Source organism: Terrapene carolina, unplaced genomic scaffold (genome assembly GCF_002925995.2).
Source record: "Terrapene carolina triunguis isolate 2854851 unplaced genomic scaffold, T_m_triunguis-2.0 Scaffold171, whole genome shotgun sequence".
Classification (NCBI taxonomy): Eukaryota; Metazoa; Chordata; order Testudines; family Emydidae; genus Terrapene; species Terrapene triunguis.
Genome location: NW_020664522.1, coordinates 1,358,189 through 1,382,874, shown reverse-complemented (window position 1 = coordinate 1,382,874; position 24,686 = coordinate 1,358,189). Strand labels below are relative to the sequence as shown.

General features: G+C 43.0%; 1 protein-coding gene across 6 annotated transcripts in view; it reads right to left on the bottom strand.

Annotated features, from left to right (window-relative positions):
- Window positions 1-24,686, bottom strand: part of AP2A2 (adaptor related protein complex 2 subunit alpha 2) — a 98,745-nt gene that overhangs the window by 40,343 nt on the left and 33,716 nt on the right. For all 6 annotated transcript variants that reach the window (XM_024216329.2, XM_024216346.2, XM_024216354.2 and 3 more), the window contains exons 3-6: window positions 5,342-5,484; window positions 4,396-4,589; window positions 1,677-1,806; window positions 114-215 (exon numbers count right to left, since the gene is read on the bottom strand). In XM_024216329.2, coding sequence (XP_024072097.2) covers window positions 114-215; window positions 1,677-1,806; window positions 4,396-4,589; window positions 5,342-5,484 — 569 coding nt within the window. The remainder of the gene's footprint in view (window positions 1-113; window positions 216-1,676; window positions 1,807-4,395; window positions 4,590-5,341; window positions 5,485-24,686) is intronic.

Sequence of the window (24,686 nt, the reverse complement as noted above, 5' to 3'; positions counted from 1 at the left end):
TGTTTCAGAGCAGACTATAACCCAAGTCTGTTAATTCAGTCCAAGTGAATCTGATCTAGAAAGTTAAACAGCCCTGGTTACATTTTACTACAACTGTTTAATAAGAGACTTACTCTGCTTAGCCTAGAGACAGCCAAAGATACTGAAGTTTTAAACTCTTCTGGGTTCTTCTGTGCCAAAGTAGTGATAAGACTGGTAGCAGCAGTAACCACACCCTGGAGGAAAACAGAATTACTAACGTTTTTGTTCAAATATCAAATATTTTACATCTGAAATTGTTTAAAAGCTTCAAATGAAAGACGGCCATTTGTTATGTACCAGACACCCAAATTTATCCTTAAGTTTAGTATCATCTTCTTTAGTGTATACTATTAAGCCTAAAACCCAAAATCCAGTTTACATTAATCTACAGTTGTAAGTGATACCTTAAAATAAGCTAGCTGGCTTTTGTCAATTTTTTTCCCAGTAGAAAAAGGAAAGGTAGTGAGACTTCTTGGATACTCCCTCTTATCCACAATTTCTCCACTACACGGCCCCAGAATTGGTAACCCTCCCTTTTGGCCAAAATCTGAAATGACTACTATTTATGTTTGTTACTGCATGACACATTTGCTGTGTTTTCAGTGGTATGCTACACTATGCCTTGCTTGCATTGATGGTGCTCCACATTTTTATTAAGAGTAGCCCTATCAAAGATCAGAAAAGCAGTATTTCAGTCTAATTCTGAATTCTAAAACAAATATACATTCCAAGTAAGGTTCAGTAAAAACAAATTATGCAATGGAAGAAAGCAAACAGCTAGGAAGGAGCAATCTTGCTTTTGCAAGAGGAGCATGGAAGAAAGGATACCTACCCCAATTGTGACAGCAGGCTAGCTGCAAACATCTTGTCTATTATGTTTCACTTATCATGAAATGGGAACTTCAGATGGTTTGATTATGAAGTTTCAGTGTAGCTTAAGTACCCCTATATGCACTGCTAACTGCTGTTTTGAAATTACTGAACAGCAATATGCAATCACATCCACACCCAGGATGACAATGCTGCGATTTCAGGGTCCTGTCATTTTTCTATATTGATAGTAATCGGCGCTTAATTTATACCACAGTCCTCACAAGGGGAGCTTTTAGGTGTTTGTGAAACATGCGCACGTGCACACACACTTATATGGGACACGAGTTTTTTTTAAAACCAGGCGTACAGTAGAAGACATGGGAATGCCAACCCCTTACTGATGTAGGTCTAAATACTGACTAATTCTAGACATTAAGTACCTTTCCCAGAGTAAGAAGAGCTCCGTGTAGCTCAAAAGCATGTCTCTTTCACCAACAGCAGCTGGTCCAATAAATGATATTACTGTACCCACCTGGTCTCTCTAATTCTAGACGTGACTCTCAGGAATTAGTATAACCAATAACTGATTAAAAGAGAGGCTATGGGGTATCTTTATTTCTCCCTTTAGGAGAAATGCAATTCAACCTGTGTTTTATTTTTAAAAAAAAACACTCAGTGATGCAAAAATGTAAATTGCGGATATGAATTAGTCTCACAGCAATTTAAATAGTTTCCTTCATTTAACATACTGTATTAACAGAAACTATGATTTCCCCTACAGTGACTGGGCTAGACCACTGAATGGTCTGATCCCAGAAGAAATAATGCTATCATAAGCTTACCAAATGCTGGTCATTCAGAAGATGCACCACCCTGGATGTCCAATCTCCCATGGGAACGAAGTCAGGAGAAGTTCTGTACAAACGCAGCAAGCACAAGGCAGCACTCTGCTTCACACTATCCATGGTGTCTCTGCAAGATAACATCTCTTTTCAGCCCAAATTAAGAGTTTTGGTACTACACAGTGGACCAGTATCTGGTCATGCTTTTCGCAGGCCACTAAACACTATTATCCAGAAGTAAACAAGAATGGAAACCACCACAAGTGTTTTAGTATTTTTTTTTTATTAAAAGTATTAGATCCCTTAGTTAATTATTTAAATTACTTTCAACTACTTTACATTTGTTATTAAGTACTTTGATAAGTGGTTTAAAAATTTGGCTGGTTACACTAACTGGTGTAACTTCTTCTGTATGCTTTGCTAAAACTATTTGGCAACATAAAAGCAATAGTGAGCCACAACACTCCCTTGTCTCCTAAAGGAACAGTACACAGGAGATTTTTCTTCACTCTATAGCTGGAAGTACACTAGTGTTAGGGATGTGACAAGTCAGAGTAAAGCAATACCAATGATCTTCAGACAGTATATATTTGAAATTAGGGAAGGGATGAGAGTGAAACCAGGATGTCAAGGTAAATGTTTGTAGTTGAAAAATGGTTTACAAATATTGTATGACCTTTATTTCCCAGAGAAGAGATACCAAAAGATGCTGTCTGGAGAGCACCATCAAACTCCATATACTTAATTTGCCTTGTCCATTAAGAATAACTCACAATCTTTAGGAAACGTGATTCATGAACAAGCTAATACATTTAAATTTCTAGGGCATTACTTGATTTCTGTAGCGGTATCCTGCTTGGTACCACTTTATGGAACTAAACGTTTTCCTTTCAGCCACATGACTTAAGACAAAATTAAATGCAGCCCTTTATTGTATGGGGAACTGGTAGCGAATCCTAAATTTAGAGTATTTAACACTAAAGTCTGAATAACTTTTGAAATCCAGCAAGGACAAAACCCTGAGGGCTAAACTGTCTTTTGCTTTCTCATGAAATTCTGTTCAGGCTTGGCTGAGCTCTGCAATGTTCAATCACCATTTATTTACCTTCTGTTGCTTGTGTACATTAGGAAAGTCAAAGTAACGGACTATGATTATTCTAACAAGCCAGGCCTATTGCTGCTGTTGCTACAGCAACAATATCACCACAACACTGTACTAGGAGCAACTGGAAAATGCCAGAGCATTCGTGGAAGTGACCAGGGAGAGGAAGGGGAAGAAGAGAGTCTTGCAGAGCCTGCTCCCTTCAAATCCAATACATGACTTAGTGTGCCATCCTCCTTTGGGTGCCAACACATGAGGCAGAAGCTCTAGGACCGCCTATGAGAGGATGATGAAGATACATGATAGGGTATTGTTAGTTGCACACAGTGAAAATAGGTAGAAATTAAAATAAAATTAAAAAAAAATACACTGAGGAAGTTGCATAAAAACCATTCTTCCAAAGATTCTTTGTAAGTGGCAAAGTCAAGCTCTTAAATTAGAAAATGTTAGATTTACAATTGCATGTGCACAATTAAGGTTGCATGTGCATTGTGATGCAATTTCTAATTATATGATCATATGCAATTTTTTCCACAGGATCCTAGGCATATTCAGTGCACAGGATGAACAAAGCCAGAATTAATCTTGCACAAGCAAGTACATCTGGCACTATCTGGAGGGCTTGACTTTACAACCCCATTATCTTTTTAGTATGCGATACATTCAATTATAATGATGAGAGGTGAATGAAGCAACCAAAAATCTAGTTAGTATTTCAAAAAGTGTATGAGAAGGATCCACACAAACTAAGAGTACTTAATACTAATATAGAAAGCAGAATTGAACTGAATTACTACCTGGAGGTTTTCATTTCTTAAGTCCTGAGAATTTTCATGGACATAGGCCTAGTCCTATGATCATAATTTCTTATTACACAGTTACTGGAGTGAATTCCAGTCAGATAATAGTTGCAAAACTTTTGTTTGGGCCACGGACTTGCTGGGCAAAACAGGGAAAAAAGATTAGTGGCAATTTAAAAGAAAACAGTCACTCAAATGATTTCCTGTGGATATAAAACCTTGCCTATTCCTATGTACACCTAGAAAGGAAATGTGGATTTTGGAGGAAGCTCGAATATAGGGTGGAAAAAAAAAATTTCACCTTCCTAATGAAATCATAGACAGCAATAATGAGCTTCCAATGGAGTACATTTCTAATAAGGAAATCTGTAGTTGAAGTATGGTGTTTTCAGATTCATTCGCTGCCCATTTTATTAGAATTTATCTGAACAGGAAAAAGGAAACAGCTTTTGTTTTCCCAGGCAAAATATTTTGGATCACACTTCTGGGACAAAACGTAGATATTTAAAAAAAAAATTCATAGATATGTGGGTAATGAACTGGACTCTGCAAAAATGCAATTTGGGTTATTAGCCAAGAGGTAATTAGGCCAAAAATATTTTAACTTGTGTGCAAAAAGTTAAGTTTCGATATCTATGTTTAGTCACTTAAGCAAGCAACCCGATTTTCAGGTGTGTTGAGCACTTACCTTCAGTTCCTAATGACGGCAATTGGCACTTAGGTGCGTAAATATGGCTTTCGACCCCTAACTTCATGCTGAGAACCACTAGTACTACCTATTGTTGTGCAGTTGTTTCAAATACAATACAATACATACCCAGCTACAAGTATTTTTGGAATTTCTCCAGCAAATGCTTCTGCCATTTCCCGACTACCCACATTGGCTATACAATGCAAAGCTAGTCCCATGAAGGTGGGGTTGCGGCTGGCCAGGTCATTCTTGATTGCATTGTTTATCAAGCGGATCAGCTCACTGTTGGAGTTCACTAGCACGGAGATGAAAAGATATCCCTGTGGTTCAGAAAAGGGACAAGAAAAAGTAATATTTCTGATCAATCAAGTCAGCTAAAACTAATTTTATGTCATTTGCTAATATTGTAAGGTATTCTATGCACTCATGCAGTTCCCCTCCAGCAATACTTGTCCTTACAGCTCTCCCAAGCGTTCTGTGTAAATAAGTCCCTGGAATTTCAGTCCAATAATAGAATAAAGAGGTCCAGAGTTGCAGAGTATGATAGCAATGTCTTCGGGGGGGGGGGGGAGAGGGGAGGGGGAAAATCACATGTACGTTCCACCCAAATCATATATTTTGCTCCTCAAAGACCCAAGCTCTGCTCAGTACTAGTCACACACCATCACTTCACACGCACCTAGTAAACGCTAGTTTTCCTCTGAGTCTAAAATGTCTAATGTTCTACTTAAAGAAAGTACCTTGTCTAATGGAATGTGTGTTTCTTGATAAGGTCCATTAAAAATGTAACATGACTAGTCTTCTGTTGCAGTTAGTGCAACATTTATTTTAGAGGTTAAAAAGGCAAGAAAATCCATCAAAGTTACTTATTCAATAAAGTAAAGGACTCATATGTACAGCTAAAAGTTACTCCGCAATCCCAGCTAGAACCAAGCTAAGACCATGCAAAAAGAAGGCAAGAAAAAAAAAATATTTAAGCCGCTAGTTATATAGTGAGGCAGGACAGGATAGGCAACTAGGCAGTATGACATTTCATAATTATTTCCTTCTTCACGGTTGATAAATTACTCACAATTTGTTTCTCTGTGTATCTGTTAGAACTCAGTAGGTTTACAGCCTCCATGTGGCCAAAGTCAATATCATGCCCCAGGAGGAAGATGAAAAGTAGCTTGCAGACATACTTTTTCTTACTGTAACCATCCAGAGCCTTGTCACCTAGTAAACAATTAAGAAAAAACATATTTGAAAACCAAGACTCTTTGAAATGCAGCACAGGCATTGTATATCTCTGTATGGCCACACACTAGCATTCTAGTACCACACAGTACCATTCAAGTACTACAACATGTGCTAAATGTTGTTTCAAGAGTTCTAGTTTTACCCTGTCAGGTTTCATTATTTATGTTTAAGGTTCTTTTGATCCATTAGATGGGAGAATCTATGCAAGTGCTTATTACACAATACAAAAGTTATTGGGTAGCTTGACTAGATATTCTGATAGACACTCTGACTGTAAAAAAATCTATTAATACATTCAGACTTAAAACAACCCAAAGTGGCGTACAATACTTTTGAACTAAGCTGCAAAGCAAGCAAACACTGATCAGATGTCTCTACAAAACATTGGCACCAGAACACCGGTAACCAAATATACTAGGGCTGTCGATTAATTGCAGTTAACTCTCACGATTAACTCAAAAAAATTAATCGTGAAATCATACTGTTAAACAATAGAATACCAATTGAAATTTATTAAATAAATATTTTGATGTTTTTCTACATTTTCATATATACTGTATTCCATGTTGTAATTGAAATCAAAGTGTACATTATTTTTATTACAAATATTTGCACTGTAAAAATGACTGACAAAAGAAATAGTGTATTTCAATTCATCTCATACAAGTACTGTAGTGCAATCTCTTTGTCGTGAAAGTGCAACTTACAAACGTAGATTTTTTTTGTTAAATAATCGCACTCAAAAACAAAACAAAGTCCACTGAGTCCTACTTCTTGTTGAGCCAATCGCGAAGACAAACAAGTTTGTTTACATTTACATGAGATAATGCTGCCCTCTTCTTATTTACAATGTCACCAAAAAGTGAGAACAGGCATTTACATGGCACTTTTGTAGCTGGCATTGCAAGGTATTTTACACGCCAGATATGCTTAACATTCGTATGCACCTTCCTGCTTCGGCCACCATTCCAGAGGACATCCTTCCATGCTGATGATGCTCATTAAAAAAATAATTTGTTAATTAAATTTGTGACTGAACTCCTTGGGGGAGAATTTTATGTCCCCTGCTCTGTTTTACCTACATTCTGCCATATATTTCATGTTATAGTAGTCTCAGATGATGATCCAGCACATGTTGTTCGTTTTAAGAACTCTTTCACTGCAGATTTGACAAAACACAAAGAAGGTACCAATGTACGATTTCTAAAAATAGCTACAGCACTCAACCCAAGGTTTAAGAATCTGAAGTGCCTTCCAAAATCTGAGAGGGACGAGGTGTGGAGCATGCTTTCAGAAGTCTTAAAAGAGCAACACTCCAATGCGGAAACTACAGAACCCAAACCACCAAAAAAGAAAATCAACCTTCTGCTGGTGGTATCTGACTCAGATAATGAAAATGAACATGCGTCAGTCTGCACTGCTTTGGATTGTTATCGAGCAGAAACCGTCATCAGTATGGAAGAATGTCCTCTGGAATGGTGGTTGAAGCATCAAGGGACATATGAATCTTTAGCAAATCTGGCATGTAAATATCTTGCAATGCTGGTAACGACAGGCCCACGAGAACGCCTGATCTCACTTTCAGGTGACATTGTAAACAAGAAGCGGGTAGCATTATCTCCTGCAAATGTGAACAAACTTGTTTTTCTGAGTGATTGGCTGAACAAGAAGTAGGACTGAGTGGACTTGCAGGCTCTAAAATTTTACATTGTTTTATTTTTTAATCCAGTTTTTTGTACATAATTCTACCTTTATAAGTTCAACTTTCATGATAAAGAGATTGCACTACAGTACCTGTATTAGGTGAATTGAAAATTCACATTTCTTTTGTTGTTGTTTTTACAGTGCAAATACTTGTAATCAAAAATAAATAAAAAGTGAGCATTGGTATTGTGTTGTAATTGAAATCAATATATTTGAAAATGTAGAAAACATCCAAAAATATTTGCATAAATGGTATTCTATTATCTTTTGAATCGCGCGAATAATCTTTTTAATCATTTGACAGCCCTAGAATATACAAATGTCAGTTTTGTCCCACAATCTGTGGAAATGGCAAAGCCCTAATACTCTGGATTAAGGCATTTAAGTATTCTACAACAGTTAATGCACACATCAGGAAGTGGAGGAAGAGTCTGACAAAAAAATTATTTTGATTATGCCTTTTTATAAAGTCTGAAACATTACATTGACTATCATGTGTACAGGCAATAAGGTAAGATTAAGTTCCTCTTGAATACTTGCTATCCAGTCAGCTTTACAAGTCAAATTTCAAAATGATTTAGATTACAAGATTAAGGTGTTTTGTTTAAAAAAGGGGGGGGGGGAAGATTGCTCTAAAACAGTTTACCTTTTATGGTTGTAGTACAGACCTCTAAAATATGTACTTCTGAAAGCTCATCTTCATTATTTTCCAACCTTATTTTCTTTGTTAAAATCCTATTGTAGCGAACGGAAGACTAAACGGGAGGGGGGATATGATAGAGGTCTATAAAATCATGTTGTGGAGAAATGAATAAAGAAGTTTTATTTACTCCTTCACATAACACAAGAACTAGGGGTCACCAAATGAACTTAATAGGCAGCAGGTTTAAAACAAAACGTAAGGAATTACTTCTTCACACAACGCATAGTCAACATGTGCAACTCATTGCCAGGGGAAGTTGTGAAGGCCAAAAGTATAACTGGGTTAAAAAAAGAATTAGATAAGTTCATAGAAGATGGCTAATAGGTCCATCAGTGGTTAAGATGTCAGGGACACAACCCCATGCTCTGTGTCCCCCTAAACCTCCAAAAAAATGGGACTGGATGACAGGGGATGGATCACTCAATAAATTGCCCTGTTCTGTTCATTCCCTCTGAGTCATCTGGCACCAGCCGCTGTAGGAAGACAGGATACTGGGCTTGATGGACCGTTGGTCTAACACAGTATGGTCATTCTTATGTACTGAACAGTACAGCCAAAGCCATCTGGCTGTAAGTGCAATCTTTCCGGCAGATGATCTGTTACAGTATAGGAATTATTTTCTTGTAGAGAAACATGAACATTGTGCCTTTTGGCCAACAGCCTCTTCCTTTCCCCATTCAAGCCTACAAGGAAACGTCTAATGATCAGATAGTTTCCTAGAGTTCTGTCCGTGTAACAAAATTTCAGGGAAAGCTTCTTCCCAGAAGCTTATAAAAACTTTTCAGCTATTTTTACCTCACTCAGAGTGAAACAGATATATCTGTCAAATCAATTACCATTCTTTTTTGATGGGCAGCATTAGTCAGCACAGGATTGTATGGAATAAAGCCTTATATGAAAGGTTACATAAGAGCAAATATGATTTTGGGATAATCAAAAATACAGCAGCAAAACCCAACTCACTGCATGTGTTTAACAGGCTGAGAAGTGACCAGCTAAACCTACAGCACCTGAATCAACAGGCCAGTTTTCAAACAAATCCATGTTTATGTATTTAAAGAAGTGACCCTGATTTTCAGAGGTGCAAAGTATCCACAACTCACTGACATGTATTGATAATCAGGCCATTTAATTTGGTGGTTAAATATTGAGGAACTTCAGCATTCACATCTATGAAGATGTCCAAAATTTTTAAGCGCTGCGATTACATAAATTCAATTAGTTGCAGTTGACATAGCAAGCTCAGTGACTGTACAAAGTGTCATAGACAGGCATAATCTGCAATATGCCAGGCACTCTACTGGTTGCAGTATTGCCAAAAAACCTGGATAAGGCTCCGAAGAGCCATAAGATTTAGGGAAAGGAGGGGGATTGGGAGGGGGAGATATTTGCTTTTTCAGCCTTGAGGGTCCAAATTTTCAAGTTTCTCTACAAGCATGAAAGCTAACAAATTTTTTAATTATAGTAAAGATTTTCATGTTACCACTTGATTCCTGGAGCTAGGGCTTGAAGAAAAAACCAAATATCACTAAACTTGTGGAAAAAAATGGGAAGAAACTGTTTTCTAACCTATATCAGACAAGTGTAGATATGACAAACTGACAGGAAAAAAAAAAAAAAAAAAAACACACCACACACCACAATGGCCAGCATGAAGAAAATCCCTTTACATAATCTGAAACTTAAGGCAAACAAGATTGCCTTGACTTCTTGAGACCATGAGTGCCAGAACAATTAAATCAAGGATTTAAATTAGCCATGAATCATGCCTGTGCTTCTGCATATAGTACTCCTGGGGGGATTCTGCACCACTGCGCAATGCAGAATTAATATTCTATGCCAAATTTCATTTCCCCCCATAGAACTGATGCTGCAGAGCTCCTGGCTGCCACTAGGGGCCGCTGGATCCAGCGGAGCCCAGCTCTCCAGACTCTGTGGAGGAGGAGGTGAGAACTGAAGGGGGAGCTGGAGGGTTCTGAGCAGCTGCAGTTCCCAGCAGATCCTAAAGGAAGGAGGTGGCGTGCAGAAAACTCTGTATAAGCCTGGGACCCAGAATCAGGCTGTTTCTCCTTCGGGATCTCTGGGGGTGCGGGGGGTTGGGGGTGCCCCACAGCTGGGCTCTGAGGGGTAGGAGGTGCGGGTGTCTGAGACCAAAGGGGCAGTTTTCTCCCCCCAACATGTGCCCAGCTGGCATGTGTGGCACACCCATACTGAGGCGCCCAACAAAAGCATCATAGTGGCTTCTTTAACTCTGGGGGAATTTGTTGTTGTCTGTATTGTTACAGACATACTTGCTGACAGGGATTTTGAAATAAATTACCAAAAATAATTGAAACTGGCATGATTATATAGTGTTATTTTGACAAATAAAATACGCAGAATTTTGCAGAATTTTAAATAATTGTGCACAGAGTTTTCAATTTTTTGGCACAGTATTCCCGCAGGAGTAATACAGAAGCAGCAACACAGGTCAACTGACAAAATAGTCAATGTTACTATGCTGTTCTTGCTGGAGAAGCACTAAAGCAACAGCAGTACAGCCAGACAGGATCTTCTTTTGCTGATGGGGCAATCTATAAAGAAGCGACTGAAAAGAGCAAATAAATCTCTCCTTCCCTGAGCAATGAATCATGCTTACAACTCTGCTGATCCTGCGGAAAGACAGCACTATCAGCAACAGCAGTGGAGTGAAAATCCACTAGATTCATGCAACTGAGTGAAAAAGGAACAGCAGCACCTTCAGGGCAGGGCAAGCAAACAAAGGAGGCAAAAAGTGGAGGGAGGGAGGAAGACAAGAGAAGGCAATAGTAAAGAGCAAGTGGGAGAGACAAAATGGGTGGGAAAAGATGGAAGAGGAGCGAGAACTGGGAGAGATGGCAGCTTGGATTTAAAAAAATGTAAGATGGATACTGTAGAGCAAGGGTAGGCAACCTGCGGCATGCGAGCTGATTTTCAGTGGCACTCACACTGCCCGGGTCCTGGCCACCAGTCCGGGGGGACTGTATTTTAATTTAATTTTAAATGAAGCTTCTTAAACATTTTAAAAACCTTATTTACTTTACATACAACAATAGTTTAGTTATCTATTATAGAAAGAGACCTTCTAAAAACATTAAAATGTCTGTCTGGTGATGTTCTCCTCCTAATACAACGTGGCAAGAAAATCCTCCAAATATTAATGATTAACCTGTTGAATTGGAGATATTTATGAAGTCATTGGGAGGTAAACTATCTGCTTCAATTACCTTTGGTAAATGAAATAACCGAACAATCATTCATTTTCTGATATAGCTGTAAGACTAATCTGTTAAATTATCAAAATAAATCATTGTAGTGTTTGTACCTTCTAAAAAATTAAACCTACATCAATCTCTGAGTTGTGAAGAATATGTATTAAGGTTATAACAACCAACAAGAATGCACTTTTATGTAGAAAACCATGATTAAATCGAGTCTTCCTGACTAGTGATTTAAATTATGATTTAAAATCTAATCCATCCTGCTACCTATTTATCTTGTACATGTGGCAGCAGAGATGCATATCGGAGGAAGAAGAATAATTTGTTTTAGGGCTGTCAAGCAATTTTTTAAAAATCATGATTAATCACATTATTAAACAATAGAATATGACTTATTTAAATATGTTTGGATGTTTTCTACATTTTCAAATATAATGATTTCAATTAAAACACAGAATACAAAGTGTACAGTGCTCTATTTTTTCTTACAAATATTTGCACTGTAAAGAACAAAATAAATAGTATTTTTCAATCCCCCCACTGCAAGTACTGTAGCGCAATGTTTTTATCATGAAAGTTGAATTTATAAATGTAGAATTACAGACGCTCCCCGACTTACACAAAATTTGAGTTACGCAAGGCGTTCTGGAATGGAATGCTTGCGTAAGTCGGAAACGTATACCCAACCATTACGCAAAAAACTAAAACACTATTTCTAGCTTACGGAACTTTTTCCGTAAGTGCGGATTTGCGTAAATCGGGTTTGCGTAACCCAGGAGGCATCTGTATGTAAAAAAAAAAAAAAAAAAATCTGCACTCAAAAACAAAACAATGTAAAACTTCGGAGCCTACAAATACACTCAGTCCTACTTCTTGTTCAGCCAATCGCTCAGAAGAACAAGTTTGTTTACATTAGCAGCGGATAATGCTACCTACTTCTTATTTACAATGTCACCTGAAAGTAAGAACAGGCATTCCCATGGCTCAGTTGTAGCTGGCGTCGCAAGGTATTTATGTGCCAAATGCCCTAAAGATTCATATTTCCCTTCATGCTTCAACCACCATTCCAGAGGGCATGCATCCATCCTGATGACAGGTTCTGCTCGATAATGATCCAAAACAGTGTGGTCTGATGCATGTTCATTTTCATCATCGGAGTCAGATGTCACCAGCAGAAGGTTGATTTCCTTTTTTGGTGGTTTGGGTTCTGTAGTTTCCGCATTGGAGTGTTGCTCTTTTAAGACTTCTGAAAGCATGCTCCACACCTAGTCCCTCTTGGATTTTGGAAGGCACTTCTGATTCTTAAACCGTGGGTCGAATGCCATAGCTATCTTTAGAAATCTCACATTGGTAGCTTCTTTGAGTTTTGTCAAATCTGCAGTGAAAGTGTTCTTAAAACAAACAATATATGCTAGGTCATCATCCGAGACTGCTATAACATGAAATATATGGCAGAATTTGGGTAAAATAGAGCAGGAGACATACAATTCTCCCCCAAAGAGTTCAGTCACAAATTTAATTAACGCTTTTTTTTTTTTTTTTTTTTTTTTTTTTAAATGAGCGTCATCAGCATGAAAGCCTGTCCTCTGGAATGATAGCCAAAACATGAAGGGGCATACGAATGTTTAGAATATCTGGCACATAAATACCTTGTAATGCCGGCTACAAAAGAGCCATGCGAACATCTGTTCTCACTTTCAGGTGATATTGTAAATAAGCAGGCAGCATTATCTCCTGTAAATGTAAACAAACTTCTTTGTCTTAGCTATTTGGCTGAACAAGAAGTAGGACTGAGTAGACTTGTAGGCTCTAAAGTTTTACATTGCACTCAAAAACAAAACAGTTATGTAACAAACAAAAAATCTACATTTGTAAATTGCATTTTCACGATAAAGAGATTGAACTACCGTACTTGTATGAAGTGAATTGAAAAATACTATTTCTTTTATAATTTTTACAGTGCAAATTTGTAATCCAATATAATAATATAAAGTGAGCAGTGTAAACTTTGTATTCTGTGTTGTAATTGAAATCAATATATTTGAAAATGTAGATAAACATCCAAAAATATTTAATAAATTTCATTTGGTATTCTATTGGTTAACAGTTGATTAAAACTGTGATTAATCGCAATTAATTTTTTAAATCACAGTTACTTTTTGAGTCAATCACATGAGTTAACTGCGATTAATCGACAGCCCTAGTTTGTTTCATTTTGTATTACAATATAAAATCTAAGATGGATTCCAATTCCAAAGACTAAATTGAACTGTGTATTGTTTGTTTAAATAACCTTACTATAGTTTAAACACAGCTTTATTTTAAGTACTGTATGTTGTGAGAACTCAACAACTCCACTTTAAACACATGCATGGGCACACTTATGTATGCTGAAGAAACCTCAATTTGCACAACTGAAGTCTCCATCCTAGCACTTATTCTGATTTTTTGCACAGTTTATTGTAGTCAGAAATTGCATAAATACCCCTTGTCCATGCTGAATTTCGCTACACAAAAAACCCCAGTGTTTTAGTGACAAAGTACTATATATTTTCCTCTAACCCCCAATAGCAAGTTCATATTTTGTTGCTCACAGGAAACAGAAAGGAACAGGAAATGTTTTTCTTCTGATCAGGTTCTCCTCAATGAAAAATATATACGTAAGTTTCTGTAACAACTTATGTTTGAAATTCAACAGAAACAGGAAGGATTCAAAGAATTCTGGTCAGCAGTTTCAACCACAACGAACAGGACAAAAATGACTTCTTTCCCTAGAAAACTTGGTGTTCTTGTCATCTGATGGAATTACTATCCATTGATGAGGCAAATTCCACTCTTGTAAAGAAGGGCAAATCATACTTTCAAATTTCTTCTTGTTTTTCCCCACCATTTCAGAGATTTTAGCACCAGATTCTAGAGCTTGCACACACCAATAGGAACTGTAGTTGTGGGTCATGCTTCTCTCATACATCTAATCAATATAGGAAAAGCATACATGAAAAGCAACATTATGAAGTCTCCTCTGAATTTATTCCAACCAGAAACCTAAACAAGGATAATGTACAAATAATAGTTTATAAATGAAGTCACAATAGAAAGGGGAAAATTAGGAAAACATCGAGCTGAATGCAATTTTACAGCAGTTTTTAAAGTGTAGTCTATTGAACACTATCAGAAAGAAGAGTAAGAACACTCAATTCTATGTAAATGGACTGTCTTTACACAAATTAAAGTAACTGATAACACCCGACCAGTCCAATTAGCTTGTGTGGGCATTAGTAAAGTGGGGTTTTTTTGGAGCCAGTAACCAACTGGAATGTAAAGATTTCAATTTTATGTTAAGGGGGTAATGGTTTACCTTCAGGAGAGAGAAAATACATTCTGTTGCAAAAAGTTTGCTTACCAGTTTGTGCAATTCAATGATTTAGCTTTAAGTTCTATATGACTTGCTTTTGTGTAGTTAGTACACTAGTTCCGGCATTCCAATGGATCAGCAGATTAAGTATTCTGGGCATAAACACTCATATTACAGCTTGTAATATGCTATCTAGTTTTGGTAGCTTCTATGTTCACATCTATACACTTCAGAGTAATTTATGTACTTCTGCCAGCAAGTGTGGCAGGAATTATAGAAAGGAGCCTAACTGAATAGTTTAAGTGAACAAGCAAAAGTCTCCAGGAATTATTTTACAATGGCAGTTATAAATCCTCGAGTACTTAGTTGCCAGCATACTAGCAGACAAGCTTACTATGGCCTGGTCTACACTACGGGATAATTCGGATTTAGCAGCGTTAATCCGAATTAACCCTTCACCCGTCCACACTACAGAGCCAGTTAATTCGAATTAAAGGGCCCTTTAAATCGATTTCTGTACTCCACCTCGACGAACGGAGTAGAGCCTAAATCGATTTTGTTAATTCGAATTAGGGTTAGTGTGGCCGCACACCACCGAATTACTGTGTTTAAATTAATGGGGTAGTGTGGCCGCACACCACCGAATTAATGTGGTTAAAAACCGAATTAAGGTGCTTAGTGTGGCCGCGCACAATCGAATTTATACAACCTGTTTCCCAAATTCGAATTATCTAAATTCGGATTAATCCTGTAGTGTAGACATACCCTATGATACCTACAAATCAGGAAGCACAATCAGGATTTAAATATCAGTTTACAGTAAAATCTGTTAACCACCTCCAAGAATGTTTAATTTAAAGTATTTATATTTAAGTTCTATATAAACTGGGTAAAGAAATATTGCTTCAAAAAGTGTTAACAGAAAATGTGTCAGTCAGTCATCTGCTAAGACCAGCCTTTGGCATGAACATTTTTGCTTAGACGAATTAAGTATTCACGTTATGCTAATACAAGCAACTGGTTGTTGTAGTTCTTGGTATAATCATTAAGCACCTGTCCCGCATCCTGTCCATAGCCCTTTCTTAATCATTTGGTAGAAAGTGCATTAATGATGCATCTCTGCACGCAATTTGGGGAAGGGAACAGTGACAGGACTTTCAGTTCTGATAAGAAATCAGAACAGACTATTACAATTACAGGATCTTTCAATAGCACAAGTTAAACCACAAACATTTTAAGGATAAAAATGAAGCATCTTAGGTTAGAGTGGCTGAGCTTTAGTAGAGGAACAGTTTAGTGAGTTATTAGAGCAGGCAACTGGGATTTAGAGCTCCTCTTTTCTTTCCCCAATTCTACCACTGACTTACTACACTGAGAAGACAGACACAGTTTGCCTGTAGAATCAACATATAGCTGGCATCTGAGACTAGTTTTTCATAGCTTCAGGGTTTAAAGAGTGCTTTGAGAGCTTCAGATTAAAATGATTTATTAACCCAGTAAGCTTCCTTAAGAAACAGTCATGTAAAGAGAGCCTCATTGAAAAGGACAGTTACCTGTTCCGTAACTGGCGTTCTTTGAGTTGCGTTGCTCAGGTGTATTCCACAGTAGGTGTGCTTGCTCACCACGTGCACCGGTGCCGGAAGTTTTCCCCTTAGCAGTACCGTAGTGGGGGAGCCCCGCTGCGACCCCTGGAGTGGCGCCTGTATATCGCACCATAAAGGGGGCTGCGCGCTCCCCCCACCCTCAGTTCCTTCTTGCCAGACAACTCCGACAGAGGAGAAGGAGAGCGGGATGTGGAATACACCTGAGCAACACATCTTGAAGAACGCCAGTTATGGAACAGGTAACTGTCCTTTCTTCTTTGAGTGATTGCTCATGTGTATTCCACAGTAGGGGACTCCAAGCTATACCTGATGGAGGTGGGTAGGAGTTTTAAGGGTTACCTGGGCGGAGTACCGCCCTACCAAACCCAGCGTCATCCCGCGTTTGGGAGACAATTGCATAGTGCGATGAAAAGGACAGAGGACCATGTAGCACCCCTGCATATGTCCTGAATAGGAACATGAGCCATGTAGGCAGCCGAGGAGGCCTGAGCTCTTGTCGAATGAGCCTTGACTATAGGAGGCGGGGGAACCCCTGCCAGGTCGTAACATATGCGTATGCACGAGGTGATCCAGCGGGAAATCCGCTGGGTGGAAACCGGTCGCCCCCTCATGCGCTCGGCTGATGCAATAAACAGCTGAGGGGATTTCCTAAATGGCCTGGTTCTGTCTAGGTAAAAAGCCAGTGTTCTACGCACATCTAATATGTGCAGGCGCCATTCCTCATTGGAGGAATGGGGCTCAGGACAGAGGACCGGGAGGAAAATGTTCTCGGCTTTTCACATAGATCAGACCACCTTCGGCAGAAAAGCCGGGTGCGGGCGGAACTGGACCATATCCCTATGGAAGACTGTGTATGGGGGCTCCGAGGTCAGGGCCCTGAGCTCCAAGACCCGGTGAGCTGAGGTGATGGCCACCAGGAACGCAACTTTCCACAATAAGTGGGACCAAGAACACGTGGCCAAGGGCTCGAAGGGGGGCCCTGTGAGGCGGGAGAGCACTAGGTTCAGGTCCCACAGCGTGACCGGGAGTCTAGCGTACGGGAAGGCCCGATCCAGCCCTCTTAGGAACCGGGACGTCATGTGGTGTGAAAACATCGAGTGGCCCTGCACCGGGGGGTGGAAGGCCAAGATGGCCGCCAGGTGCACCCTGACCGAGGAGGGCACCAGCCCTTGGGTCCTAAGGGACAGGAGGTAATCAAGGATTAGTTGGAGGGGTGCGGAGGAGGGGGAAGCACCCTTCTCCCTCGCCCACCTGGAGAACTGATAGCATTTTGCCAAGTAGGATCGACGTTTGGACGGTTTCCTGCTTTCTAGGAGGACCTGTCTAACACCCTCCAAACACCTCCCCTCCTCCTCCTCATTTAACCATGGAGCAGCCACGCTGTCAAGTGGAGCGCGGCCAGGTTGGGATGGAGGAGACGTCCGGCCGAAGCGGCAGCCTGTGTGGGGGGGGGGGGGGCTGAAAGCTGCAGGAGGGTCCTGTACCAATGCTGACGGGCCCAATCCGGGGCTATGAGGATAATTCGGGCCCCGTCCGCCTTCACCTTCTGTAGGACCTTTCCTATCAGGGAAAAGGGTGGGAAGGCGTAGAACAGGTAGCCCAACCATGGAATCAGGAACGCGTCCGACATCACCCCTTCGCCCTCCCCTGCTCTGGAGCAGAATCGTGGGCACAGGCGATTCTGGGCGGTGGCGAATAGATCTACCTGGGGAGTGCCCCAGTGTAGGAAGAGCCACCTCCCTGTGTAGAGGCCACTCGTGTTGTTGGGAGAAAAACCTGCTCAGGTGATCTGTGAGCATATTGCGCTTGCCGGGCAGGTGAAAGGCCCTCAGGAGGATGTCATGGGCTATACAGAACTCCCACAGGAGTTGGGCTTCCTGGCACAAGGCTGCTGAACGTGTGCCCTCTTGCCTGTTGATATAATACATTGCGGTCATATTGTCCGTGAGGACTCTGACCACCTTCCCTTCTAAGTGCTGGCAGAAGGCCACGCACGCCAGGCTTACTGCCCTGAGTTCCCTGATATTTATGTGCAGGGACAATTCCGAGGGCGACCATCTGCCCTGGGTCCTGAAGTTCCCCACATGGGCTCCCCATCCCAGGTCTGAAGCGTCGATATCAGATCTAGGGAGGGAGGGGGCTCCTGGAAGGGGATACCCTGGAGCATGTTGCCCGGGAGGGACCACCATTGTAGGTCGGCAACTATATAGGGTGGCAGTGTGACGACCTTGTCCAGGCCATCCCTGGCCTGGAAATACTGGGAGGCCGGCCAGAGTTGGAGGGGCCTCATCCTGAGCCTGGCATTTCGCACCACGAAGGTGCATGCTGCCACATGGCCTAGGATTTGCAGGCACATCCGTGCCGTCGTCACAGGGAAGGACGTGACCGAGGCGATGAGGCCTTTGAGCATCTCGAACCTGTACTGGGGGAGGGAGGCCCCCAGCGAGTCTAACAGCGCCCCATGAAGTGTATGCGCTGGACTCTGGCTAACGTGGATTTCTCCTCGTTTACCACTAGGCCTAAACTCGTGCAGGTGTCTAGCAGGAATTCCACCTGCGCCTGGGGACCAAGACTTACCCTTGAGCAGCCAGTCGTCCAGGTAGGGGAAGATCTGCAACCCGTTCCTCCTGAGGTGGGCTGCAACCACCAGCATACATTTGGTGAAAACCCGGGGGACCGTAGAAAGACCAAAGGGGAGGACTGTAAACTGGTAGTGGTCTGTCCCTACCAGGAAGCGTAGGAAGCGCCTGTGGCCCTTGAAAATGTGGATATGGAAGTACGCATCCTGGAGGTCCAGGGCTGCAAACCAATCCCCCTGGTCCAGGGATGGGACAATAGAGGCCAGGGACACCATACGGAATTTGCAGCAAACCAGAATCTGGTTGAGATGCCGCAGGTAGAGGATGGGCCTGAGCCCGCCTTTCGCCTTCGGGATCAGGAAATACCGGGAGTAAAACCCCTTGCCCCAGAATTCCCGAGGTACCCTCTCCACCGCGCTTAGGGTGAGGAGGCACGTCACCTCCTGACTTAACAGAAGGGTGTGCTCTGGGTCCCCCGGGGCATCCTGGGGCGGAGGGTGGTGCGGTGGGATTGAAACGAATTGCAGCCTGTACCTCTCGGAGATGGTACTGAGGACCCACCGGTCTGATGTTATACGGGACCAATGTACCCTGAAGGCAGATAAACGGTTGCCAAAAACCAACTTTATTAACTGGGGGGGGGGTTCCCTGGCAACAGGCTGGGTGTCCCCCTGCAAATAGTCAAAAATGCCTTTTACCCTGCCTCTTGCCCTTCGTGGGGCCGAGCGGAATTGATGCTGAGATCTGCGCCTCTGGTCCCTAGGCCTCTTGGGTGGGGGCTCATATCTGCCCTGTGCAGGGGGAGGCAAGGGCTGCAGTCTTGGCTTGTCCTTGGCTGGCGGGACATAGAGACCGAGTGTCTGCAGGGTAGTGCGGGAGTCCTTCATCCCGTGCAGACGGGTGTCTGTCTGGTCTGCAAACAACGCTTTGCCATCAAATGCCAGGTCCTGCATCAGAGCCTGGGACTCTGCTGACAGCCCCGAGAGGGAAAGCCAAGACGCCTGTCTCATGGAGATCACTGTGGACATCAAACGAGCTGCCATGGAGAGCTGCTTTTGCTAAGGCCGCACCCTCATCAAGCAGCGCCCTAAACTCTTTTTTGTCCTGCTCTTGAAGGGAGGGCTCAAATTTTGGCAAAGATCCCCACAAGTTAAAGTCAAACCTGCTCAGGAGGGTTTGGTGATTTGCCACCCTGAGCTGGAAACTGGCAGAGGAATAAACCTTTTTTTCCAAAAGTGTCCAGTCTCCTGGCCTCCTTATCCTTAGGGGTTGGTGCGAACTGACCGTGCCGCTCACGGTGGTTGACTGACTCCACCACCAATGAGTTCGGGGTGGAGTGAGTATAGAGATACTCATGCCCCTTTGTTGGCACGAAGTATTTATGTTCCGCCTTCTTGGAGATAGGTGGAAGAGAGGCCGGGGTTTGCCATAGGCCCGTGGAGATGTTGGCCACCCCCTGGTGAAGCGGCAATGCCACATGGCTCAGTGCCGAGGAGGAGAGGACATTGAATAGATTGTTCGATGGCTCCTCCATCTCCTCCACCTGCAGCTGTAGATTGGCGGCTACATGCCGGAGGAGCTCCTGGTGCGCCTTGAAATCCTCCTGAGAAGGAGGGGGCGGTGCCACTATGGACTCATCCGGTGCCGGCAGGGAGACCTGGATGGCCCTTAGTGCATTGGGCGGTGCCGGTAGATCACACTCCGCGTCCGGGTGTGGTGCCGGTGGCGCGGCACCCGAGGACTACTCTCGGTGCCGAGGTGGGGACGTAGAGTGGGCTTGGGATGCCCCAGCCACGGAGCGGGAACTTTGCGGTGTGGGCGCCTGGGGCCACGGTGCCCACTGGCACCACTGTCCTTGCCATGGCGCCCCTTGCCACTGAGCAGTCTGGGGTCCCACCAGGGTTATCTGTTCCTAGGGGACGGTGCGGCCCGGGGAAGGGCGGCTTGGAGCCAAGGCAGAGATGACCGAGGATCGCACAGTGCCATAGGAGCGGCTTGACCGGTGCTGTCCACGTCGGGTCCTGCCCCGGGATTTCGACCTCGACGACGAGTGCGACGCCGCAGTGCCGGTGAGTGCCGGGATGCACTCCGAACATGGCGATCGTCGCGATATGACCGGCGGTGCCGAGACCTGCTATCACTAGACGCGGAGCGTCGCCTGCGGCCCCTTCGCATCGAGGACTACTCAGGCAACTCGCTCCCCGGCGACCCCGACAACAGAGTGGAGGTCTGTTGGGGGCTACGGGAGGGCCCGGCGGATCGAGTGGAGGTCTCAACGACCGACGTGGCCGGTGAGGACTGGGAGCCCAACGGCGGCTTCCCTCGGGACCGGGGCCCCAACTCTGGCGGCCCGCTCGGTACCAGCATGATGAGGACGTCGTGCGCCGCCTGGGCTGCCTCCGGCATGGAAGGAGCCCGTATCAGCGAGGAGGCACGCGCGGACAGGGCCGGACTACTCCGCTCCGCACAAGTTGGAGGTCTGGGTCCCGAAGGGGATCGTGGGCTGGCCAACTTAGGTCCGGTCTCACCCCTGTCCTTCTCACGGCGTCGCTGGGACTTGCCCTGCTTCTTGGCCGGGGAGCGGTGCCGACCAGTGGATGGGGCTTCACTCCGCACTGAGGATGCGGTGCCCGGCACCGGGTCGGGTCGGCGCGCCGGTGCCAATGCTGATTCCATAAGTAGGGCCCCGAGTCGGATCTTGCGTTTGCGTTTAGTCCGGGGCTTAAAAGACTTGCAAATTTTACACCGCTCACTTATGTGAGCCTCGCCCAGACGGCGAAGACACTCGGAGTGTGGATCGCTTCTGGGCATGGAATGCGACAGGAGTCGCACAACTTGAAGCCTGGGGCATGGGGCATGCCCCGAGCCAGGCTACCAACAAGAAACTATCTACTGACGAACAAGTACCACTAAGGCTAGAATCGCTGCAGCCAAGGCCGAGCACAAAGTTCCAACTACCTTCACTGGCGGCAAGAAGGAACTAAGGGTGGGGGGAGCGCGCAGCCCCCTTTATGGCACGATATACAGGCGCCACTCCAGGGGTCGCAGCGGGGCTCCCCCACTACGGGTACTGCTAAGGGAAAAACTTCCGGCACTGGTGCACGTGGCGAGCATGCACACCTACTGTGGAATACACATGAGCAATCACTCGAAGAAGAACTACTAGTAGTCATATCTTCACAGCCATGCTTACAATTTACCACTGGGGAAAAAGGCACATTTCTAGATGTTTAAATAAAAGGGATACATTAGAATTTTCTTTCAAGACAAAGACCCCTAGATTTCACTCTTTACACACCAACATTAATTGTGTTCTCTATTTTCTCTCCTGGGCCTGTATTTTGTTTTGATTTGTGTACAAGAGAGTGTTTGAAACAACAGTTAAGGAAGGCCCAATCCTAGTGGCCAAGTTTCCTTGTACTGAAAAATCCAAGTCCATAGTTAGCGTAGATCCTTAGCCATTGGGAAACTCCAACACACTGGGGGAAGGACTTCCCTGAAACCGACATAAAGGCAGTGCTAGAACCCAGGTCTATGTACTTGGGCTGCCTGGGCTCCACCAGCTGGGGTATAGAAGTTCCCTTTTTTCCCTAAAGCTCTCTGTGCCATGGCATGCAGTGGGATGGGAACAGTCACAGAGCGCAAGTCTGGGGCCAGCCAGCCAGCCACCCTTGAGAAATAGCCACAAGGAATTCTTCATCCCTTCCTACAAGATAATTACAAAAGAACTCATGGTGGGTCCATTGGTTGGGGAAGAGTAGGAGTGAAAGCCAGAGTACTGGAGCTATATGGGCCAATAAAGTCTGAGGATGCAAAGCAATGGAGAAGATGATTGGATTTGAGCTATGCCAGAGCGGGCAGTCAAAGGTGTGCTAGGCAGAGAACACTAAACTGTGGTGAGGGAAAAAATAAAGGCAGGCACCAGCATTGCTTCCTAGTACCACTCCCTGCCCACCCCCAGCTCTGCTATCAGTAAGCTCTGCACTGTTAGACTGGCTGCCCTCAGGCAATTTACACAGTATCCAACCAGTAAGCACCTCACCTTAACTTTCTGCCTACAGCGCCAATATTTCCAATAGGATTAGTTAACTGGAACTAGCTGGCAATTAACTCAATTTACATCAACCAAAACTGTCGTCTAGCCAGAGCGTTTGTAAACACAGTCTGGGACAGTAGTATGCCCCAAGGCCTCAAGAACTCCTGTATAACAGGCTCTTCAACTGTAAGTCTTCCAACTGCCATACACATCACATTTCATCTCTTACTATCACAATGTAGAATATCAAATTATACTGTGAAAATAAGGTAATTCTTTCTCTAATTAAAATATGATTCTAAGTTGAAAATTAAGCAAGAAAAAGTACACACGGTAAGCTAACTGGAGAGAGGCTTTTCTGCAATGAACACACAAGTCACACACAACATTTAACAAAGCGTAGGCAGAGCACACAGCAACACTTAGTCAGGTTCGCGCAAAATTTTGTAATAACCTTGGCTTTGATGCGTTATACTTTTGACAAATTACTCAGGCTGAAATTCAGAGTGAAATCCTAGCCCTCAGGCTGAAATTTTTCATGTTGGTGGCTAGAATTTGTTAGTCTTAAAACTTTCTAAATAGCTAAAAATCATCATAACGCTTACACACAAGGAAACAGAAGTAAGGTATCATGGGCAACCTAAATTGCAGCATTTCTTAATTTTTAAGCGCTTGACTTTGTAACACAGAAAAGAGTTCTTTAGCTTATGTAGTTTGCTTTTTTTTAAAAAAAAAAAAAAGGATGAAGATTAAAAACAAGTTACATGATCTATAAGAATCTCATTATGCATCAACAAGGACTGAACCCTGAACTCTCAGCACTGCCACACAGCTGGTGTTACAGAGCTATCTATGTTAGCTGGAGAAGAAGGCCATTATTCGGGGGAGGGGGGGCGCAGCAGGAGAGGAGAAAAGAAGGGAAGGGACTCTGTCGGGCCACTTACTAGGCCTGAGGGAGCATGGCCCAGCTCTCCCCAGAAAGTGGAGGAGTTCCTTCCCCATGTTCACTTCTCAGAGGGGTTATGGGCCACTGGAGCTATGTGCAAATCCAGAAGGATTTTCAGAGAATCCCAGCAAGACACTTGCTCTGCACCACAGTACCCAGTGTGTACTGCTGTTTTGGTGGTGGAAGGGGTGGTGGTGGTGGTATGAGCCCAGCTTCTAATTAGAATGTGTATGTTCAGTAATTCTCAGCAATATTTGTTCAACATTCTAACAAAAGCAGAGAAATTGTAGTTTTCAGAAGTTTGCATTCAGATTTGGCTAAAACTGTAATTTCATAAGAAAGAAAAGGCTTTGGGCCATCTTTCTCACCGCTACATGGCAGAGATTCACTGGAAACAATGGAAGTGCTAGATCTTCTCAGAAAAGGTTACAAGGACCTTTTATAATGAAAGCATTAGGCAAATTAAATATGGGGGAGCTAATAACAATCCCTATAATAAAAGGGTGCTGCATACATTTGCAAAACAACTTTTCTGTGCTAGTGCACAATTAAGCCATTATGCATTCTCTAAGGCCATGTCTACACTACCACTTATGGCAGCAAAACTTATGTGGCTCCGGGGTGTGAAAAAAACCAGCCCCCTGAGCAACATAAGTTTCGCCGACATAAATGGCAGCGTGCACAGCGCTATGTCTCCCACCAACATAGCTACTGCCGCTTGTGGAGGTGGTTTCATTACATTGACGAGAGAGCTCTCTCATCGGTATAAAGCGGCTACAGAAGCAATCTTATAGTGGCGCAGCTGCATCAGAACAGTTGTGCTGCTGTAAGCATGCAGAGGCTTAAGTCACCAAGTGCTTAATGGCTATGCCTCCAGTTACTACCCTACCAGTGTTTAAAATATGTTGGTTTATAAAGGTTTTGAACACAATATTGGATGTACTATTTTCAGTTCAAAATTCTTAATAGGGGTGTTGGGACAGATTTCAATAGTTAAAAAAAAAAAAAAAAA